Source organism: Hydra viridissima, unplaced genomic scaffold, assembly GCF_058129835.1.
Source record: "Hydra viridissima isolate aposymbiotic clone 2 unplaced genomic scaffold, HvirCarnegie_v1 scaffold_4, whole genome shotgun sequence".
NCBI classification, from domain to species: domain Eukaryota; kingdom Metazoa; phylum Cnidaria; class Hydrozoa; order Anthoathecata; family Hydridae; genus Hydra; species Hydra viridissima.
The window spans coordinates 8,738,888-8,746,649 of record NW_028324303.1 but is presented as its reverse complement, the minus strand read 5'-3'; the positions used below and the strand labels follow the sequence as shown (position 1 = coordinate 8,746,649).

At 29.9% G+C, this 7,762-nt stretch overlaps 2 protein-coding genes across 4 annotated transcripts; both read left to right on the top strand.

Annotated features, from left to right (window-relative positions):
• Window positions 1-203: 203 nt before the first annotated feature.
• LOC145183714 (glucose-6-phosphatase catalytic subunit 1-like) lies at window positions 204-1,662 on the top strand. Of its 3 annotated transcripts, none has more exons than XM_090084558.1 (3): window positions 204-565; window positions 645-745; window positions 1,034-1,662. In XM_090084558.1, the coding sequence occupies exons 1-3, from the start codon at window positions 342-344 to the stop codon at window positions 1,657-1,659; spliced, it is 951 nt and encodes a 316-aa protein (XP_089940684.1). In that variant the 5' UTR covers window positions 204-341; the 3' UTR covers window positions 1,660-1,662. The 3 variants fall into 3 exon arrangements, with proteins under 3 accessions (XP_089940684.1, XP_089940685.1, XP_079915287.2); XM_090084559.1 differs by having other exon boundaries at window positions 215-565; window positions 936-1,075; XM_080059161.2 differs by having other exon boundaries at window positions 217-565; window positions 905-1,662.
• A 3,808-nt stretch (window positions 1,663-5,470) lies between these two features.
• On the top strand, window positions 5,471-6,028 carry LOC149889732 (uncharacterized). Its single transcript, XM_090085171.1, has one exon. The coding sequence runs from the start codon at window positions 5,471-5,473 to the stop codon at window positions 6,026-6,028; it is 558 nt and encodes a 185-aa protein (XP_089941297.1).
• Window positions 6,029-7,762: the final 1,734 nt, after the last annotated feature.

The following is a 7,762-nucleotide window of genomic DNA, read 5'->3' as shown; positions in this document are numbered from 1 at the left end:
TACATACATACATACATACATACATACATACATACATACATACATACATACATACATACATACATACATACATACATACATACATACATACATACATACATACATACATACATACATACATACATGCACGTGTTTGCACGCACGCACGAATTTATTACTATTGCAGTATGAAAAGATTCTGAGAATGGTTGTCTTATCGCGCATTTCATCTGATTCGCATTTGTCTTGTTTGTTTTTTGTTGATGGTTTTATATAGCTAAAGTTATAAACAGTATAAATAATATTAAGTAGTCTCATTAAACAGTAAATTTTGTTAAAGTTTTAGTTTAGAAAAATAAAAGATGGGAAGAATAAATATTCTTTGTGCCGAGATGGAGGCAGTGTACATTTCTCAGAAATACTTTGAACGAAACGAAACTGCGATGCTGTTATTGTCTCATCTCGGCGATCCAAGAAACGCGTTTCTTCTTTTGTTTCCTCTTTCATATTGTTTAGAAAAAAGTTTGGGTTTGAAAGTACTTTGGGCCAGTACAGTTACGGAATGGCTAAACGTGATGTTAAAGTGGTAAAGTATATAATAGTATCTATTTAAAACGTATAGAACGTCTGTTATATTTTTTATTAAATGCCCATATTGTTGCAAGGTGCGTTCTTGGTGACCGTCCGTTTTGGTTTGACGAAAAGTCATGCGGTTCCACTACAAAAGTTCTTAAGCAATTTTCTATTACTTGTGAATCCGGACCAGGTACTAAAAAGTGTTTTTATGCATTGGATGTTTGATAATATCATTCATGATTTATTGTAATGTCTGATAATTTTCTTCGTTATTTATCGAAAATTGTGTAAAAAAAATATAAATGATTATTGCATTTATTTTCATATTGTATTTTGTTTGGTTTCGAAGGTTTTCCATCTGGTCATGTTATGTGCTTTAGTTCATTGAGTCTTCTGTTGCTTCTTCATTGTTATGACGGAGTTCGTGAGAAGAAGATTAAGATTGTGTTCCTAATCATAACCGTTCCAGTTTTCTTAGGGCTTGTTGCTTTGGTGTCGCTATCGCGTATTTACATCGCTGCTCACTTTCCTCATCAAGTTATGGCCGGTGCTTTTTTTGGAGTGTCAGTTGCGTTAATTTTACACATGCTTGCAAGAAAGTATTCGCCATCTATAATGTTTAGTTATACTGCTTCTCTTATTGGCATGTTATCACTTATGGTTGCTTTATTCTTATATGGCATATTATTTTACTATGGTTTTAATCCTTCCTCAACGTTGGAGTTAGCACTCCGATTTTGCAAATCACCTGAATGGGTTCATTTGGATACAACATTGTTTAGCGCCGTAACAAGGGACGCTGGCTGTCTGTGCGCTGTCGGCGTTGCTAGCGCATTTGTGAAACTTGTGTTTGGGAAAGTCGAAGGACATTTTATTCGCAGCAACGCACCCTTCTACAGCGCATCCAATTTGATTAGCGCTTTTATAGTTTGTCCTTTTGTATATTGCATAACTATAATAAGCATATCTCAAGCTAATATATTACGTTTTTATGTTTTGTATTTCTGCAAGTTTTTCTTACTACCGATATATGTATTCACATTTAAATATATTCTAGAGATTGTCTTTGAATATTTATTTAAAAAGAAATGCAAGAAGCTTTAGATATTTAAAGTTCAATTTTTTTCAAACAAGAAAAGGTTTTTATTTCGAGGTTTGCTAAGATCATCTGAAACTATCATCCACAGACTTTTGATGTAATGGGCTGTAAATGTTTTTACTGCACTTATTGAGATTCGTTTTTTGCACAATGTGAATTGAGATAAATTTTCTCAATCCAATTTAAAATTTGTGTTAAAATTCTCAATTGCTTACGCAATAGTTTTACTTAAATTTTTCACAATGTTCCACATTTATGACATGAATGACAATATGATTAGAATGATCATCTTTTTTTATTGTTATTGTTCTTTTTTTTATTTATTAAACAGTCTAAGAAATCGATTTAGAGTTGTTAGGTCAATAAAGTGTACTATTGTGTTAGGATTTTTTATTTATTTTTAAAAAAGTAATCTTAGGCCTAAATTTTTGTCCGTTTAAGAAATTGTTTAAACACGATTTGAAAATGGTATGAGAGAAGCTTAAACTTAGAAAAGTAACAAGCATCGGCATTTATTTTTTCCGTTAATAGTCAATAAAGTACAAATTTAAATTCTTTACAAAGATAAAGTACAAATTTAAGTACAAATTTAACTTCTTTACAGTTATAGGGCGATAACTTATCCACTCAAAAATTATTCAAGCTTGTGAAGAAAATGAAGTAAAGTCTATCTATTTACCTAACGGCGCACTTAACTTAATTTGTTGGTGTGCCCTTCTTTAAGCCTTTCTAAAGAGCTTGGCATAAAGGAAGAGTATAAAAAATGCTCCTACTGACTGCAAGAAGACATCTCCAAACTAACAATATTTTCCAGACTTTTGAATCTGTTGCCTGATATGGAGCTAAATTCAGCTAACAATTTACTCCCGAGTCTCAGGAATTTCAATGTCTATCGTGTGAATGTCGATGAACTTTTTATACAATATAAAGAAAGCGATTCTTTTTATAAAGAAGCTATAAAAGACATTTTTAAGATTTTCTTTCTCTACAAACATTATTCTTTTGGATCTGTAGTAACCGATAAACAAAAAAAGAAGTTATCTGTTCCTGTTGGTAATCAGCATTAATCGACGTAGAAGAAATTGATAAGGGAATGATTCTCTTTAGTAAGTTAATGGTGAACCTAAGAGAAAAAAGAAGACACTAAATACGAAAAAAAATAGGTCAAAAGTTCTACCTGAAGAAAATCTAAAGTATCCAATGTTAACATATTTTAGTCCAAAAGCATTCACTAACATGAATTTTATTTGGACCAAAACTGGAAAATGAAAACTAACTTCGCTTAAAGTGTTTTACTTTAAATAACCTTAAAAATCAGATTTTGCTTAACACTTGATTTTTCTTCAGAGGTAAAACATGTTAAAAGAAAACAGAATTGGGTCAATTGTCTGGAAATATGACAATAATACTAATAGCAACAACAATAATGGCAGCAATAATATTATCAACAAAAATATTACAATGATAAAAAAAAAAAAAAAAAAAAAAGTATTATAATCAATAAGTAAATATGTAAATATTAAAGTACTGAGAAACTTTTTTTCTTGTGGAAGACTTCTTATGTAAACCTTAGACCTTGTGAAAGTCTATTAGATATTTTTTGCTTCTCAAATACAATTATAGATTATAAGTCATTAATTTTTTTGAATGTACTAAGCTTTTTAATGGATGAAATCCCTGCAACCCGAACAATAGTTTTACTACTGTTTGGGTTGTAAGGTGAAACAACAAGTTCATCTCAAGTGTGTGCTCTAAACGCATGACATATTTAGAGCGCACACGAGGGATGATATTACCGGTGCTTATCTGGTCGCACTTCCCTAACATTAACAGATTAAATTCTAATTTACTAAAGTTATTTATATGCTCCTTGTGTTTTATTGGATTACGTATTATTTTTAGTAAGCACCGACCCCACACTCTCTCCTTCAAGCCATTGCGAATATCATCAATTTGAGATGAATTTTATTAACATTTGAATTTCATATCATAAGAATAATGGCTGAAAAAAAATTTATATGATCATCGCATATCATTTTTTAATCACTCTGATTTTTAGTGTTAACGTCATTGCTTTACCGAGAAATCAATCGCTGTCATCGCTAATTAAATTTTGCTTCTTGTAATATATTTCTATTTCTATATCTTGGTAACTTATTAAAAATACCATCAACGTCTACTTTCGTACAGCATTTTCGAGAACCTTGAAGTACAACATTTACAGCGTTTTCAACATTTTTTTTGCTTTTTGCAATATTTAATTTAAAGAAAGACCACGCTTTGGAAGTATTTAAATAAGTAATTATTCTTCATTTTTGAGAATTCTAGTTTTTCCTTTAATATAAACAAAATGTGCTCATCTTTACCAACAATCAAGAAATTAGTGTTTGATTTCGATTTTAATGGATAAATTTTTAATGTTCTTTCTTCAAAATCTCCAGACTCTTATTTATAGGAAAAAATTAGGACACGTAAGTGAAAGAAAACACTGGCATCTTCTAATGTCAGAGTCTTTCTTCCATCACTAAGAATCACTGTAAAATCAGTGTTTTTAATCACAAAAAAGAAATGCGAGTTCTCTATACTTTGTTGCTGTTAGTTGTGGAAAATTTGTTTTTATGTAAAAATTTACGTTAATTTAGAATTTAGTTTATAAAATAGTTTATTGAGATGTTTTGAGCAATATTATCCTAAATAAAAACAAACAAAAAAAAAAGTTTAAACTTAAACCAAACAGTTCGAAATATGAAAACCACTTACAGGATAAAACATTAAAGATTATTTGAGCCCTCTCTATTCAATTGAATAGTGAACGATTGTTTAGAGTGCCAGAAAATTCGCTCCTAATCAATGATTTATATTAGCTAGATGTCTAACTTCATAAAAATTAGGGCTGGGAGTTAAGGTTAGTTTTAGCCTAACTAAAATTAGCCGACTAACTTTTTAGTCTAACTAAATTTAGTCTCTGAAATTCAAACCTTGAAACAGATGCCTTGGAGATGTAAATTGTAACTTACAGCATTTTGTATTTGAAAAAACACGTTTAAACCACTTCACAACTAACGCATAACAAGATTTTAAAAAAGTATTTTTTGGGTAACAGTAAAAATTTATTTTACGCAAATTAAAAATTTTGTTGACTAAATTTAGTTAAACGAAAAAGTTAGTCGACTAAATTCAGTTGACCACAAAGTTAGTTGACTAATATTAGTTACTCTAAAATGTCAGTCGACTAACTTTAGTTATACTAAAAATGTAGTCGACCAATTTTAGTTAGACAAAATTCTTAGTCGACTAATTTTAGTTAGACTAAAATGTTAGTTGACTAATTCTTATTACGCTAATAAGTTAGTCGACTAAATTTAGTTACGGTTTTTTTAGTTGAGTTAATTAAAATTTTTAGTTTTAGTCACAACACTAACAAAAATTCTGTAAGAAAAAGTGAAGCAAGTTTTTAAAGTTTTTAATGCCGGTAGCCGTTTTATTTAAACTAACAATTATTCATTTTTGTTTTGCTTTTACTTATCATTGCGTTATTTCAGGCTGGCAAAACAAACCTGGCTGTGCTTCACTGCGGAAGCGAGACTTAGATATCTAGTTAACATATGATTGCTCCTAATAGACATTTCTCTAATTCGATTGCGCAACTAATTTCTCAGCTTGAAAAAGAGGCCAGTAAGGACAAAAATGTAAACAGATTAAAACTCTTTCTCGAAGTGATCTGTTTCAAGATACCTTATTATATGGTCAAATTTTATATATCTTAAACTTGGTGCTATACCAATTTAGCCAAATTTAGATCAACTTAAACATAATATGCCAAAATGCTTTAAAGAGACATATCCTCAAACGAAAGTTATTATTGACTGTACTGAGTTGCTTTGTCAAAGATCTTCCAGCCTAACGATTCAAAGAAGTCTGTTTTCACATAATAAGCATCACGTAACCTATAAAGGATTAGTTGGAATTGCTCCTTCTGGTGCAGTAACATTTGTTAGTGAACTATTTGTTGGCTCTATTTCTGATATTGAAATAGTTAAGCAATCAGGACTTTTGCAAAAAGAGCTATGGGAGAGTGGTGATTCTATAATGGCTGATAGGGGTTTTTTAATTAATGATCTGCTTAAGCCTTTAGGTGTAACACTGAATATTCCAGCCTTTTTAAATGGGAGAGATCAGCTATCATATGAAGAGGTTATAGAAAGTCAAACAATAGCAGCTTTAAGAATTCATGTAGAATGTGCCATACAACGAATTAAGAAAAATAAACAAATACGAAATGAAATACCTCTTGTTTTATATGGATCAATTAATCAAATTTGGACTGTAAGCTGTTTATTGTGTAACTTTATGGATCCTCTTATAAAACAGTAAAAATGTAAGATATGTAATATTTATTACTGAGAAACATAGAATGATAAAATATATTTTTTATAAAAATCGCTTAACTTATCGATAACATCTAAAAAATAAAATTCATCAAAATCAACATTTACAATAATAATTCCTTTATAAACATAAACTATGAACAAACAATGAGTTAGTCCAGATAAACCCAGGGCCATTTGGACTTGTGTATAATAGCCAAATAAGTGATCCTTCTTTAGAAATAATTCTCCTGTAGGTAATGAACCAATATAAAATGTTTCTTCCTTAACTAAATCATTAGGATTTTCATTTCTTTTTGTGTAAGGACACTTAATTTCAATTAAACATGGCTTTGAATAAATTAAAACAAGTCCATCTGGACTTGCACCTAGCCAAGGGATGCATGGTTGAACTAATAACCCAGTCTCAAGTATTTTGATATTTTGGTTTAATCGATAAAGCATTACATTTTAAAATTTTTCTTTTGCAATGTCTTCATTAATATTACCGTGATTTAGCATTTCTTTAACATTGTTGGATTTTTTAATGTCTTCTGTAAGTTGTTTTATCAAAAATTCAAAGTTACTTTTCCTAATATAAATCTTATGTGCATTTGATGATGTTATTCTATATTTTCTCTCCTTAGACCATTGTGCACATTGCCTTTGTTTTACAGTTTTTTTTTTGTAATGATATACTTTCTTCTTGTGAGACAATTATTTTTTTCATAAACTCCATTTCTTTTGGGGAATAATTCCATGTATCAGGTATATCTAAAAATTTACTAGGTAAGGTAAGGTTAGAAGTTATAACAGATTCGCATTCAACATTTTGACATAAGTGTGATAAAACAATAAAATTTCGTTCAACTGGTAAAAGTTGATATGAAAGTGGGGATCCTAAACACTGCATGCCAAATTTTGTGATTTCTGAATCAATGAGAATTTTATTTGGTATAATATGAGCATAGCCAATATTTGGATTAATTTTTTTAAAATTATTCTGTAGCTTCATTACAGCATTTAAGTTGTCTATAAAATTGAAGTTACATCTTGCCTCATATACTGTTGGGTTAATCCCTTTTTATAAAGTTAGCATGAAGTACGTTTTTCATTACAGGATATATTTTTTTCTGTTTCTCACCAGGCACTCCCCATTTTCTTAAAGTACTTGTGCAAGCGATTTCAGAAGGAACAACTTTAAAAGAATTTAATGAGTAATCTGCCAACTCTAACAGTAAACCCATAATGTGATTGCAATAACCACTTAACCCAGCTGGGCAACTGCAAGAAGCCTTATCAACTTGACTATTTTTGCGATTTATGTATATTTGCATTTTACGAATCATTTTTTTCATACTTGCTCGACAGGTACATTTTGCAATGAAGTGTTTGAGTGTTCGTGTTGTAAATAAGCTGTCTGTAGAAATGTAACGTTCTTGCTTAAATTTCAGTCCTCTTTCTAACGTTTTTTTATAGTTTTTCTTTTTAATTTACCGCATTTGTTCATATGATTATCAATTTCACGTCTGGTGAACACTGGGAGAAACTCAAGAGATTTTCCCCAGCACATATCTTCTTTTAACGATACATCTTTTTTTGAATTTAATTCTATCTTCAGATCTCTATTTATATCATCTAATATTAGATTTTGAATTTTTTTATCTTTAAAGCAGTCACTATTAAATCCATTCATTTTTTATTGGACAAGTAATTTATTAAGAATTATCCTTTAAATTGT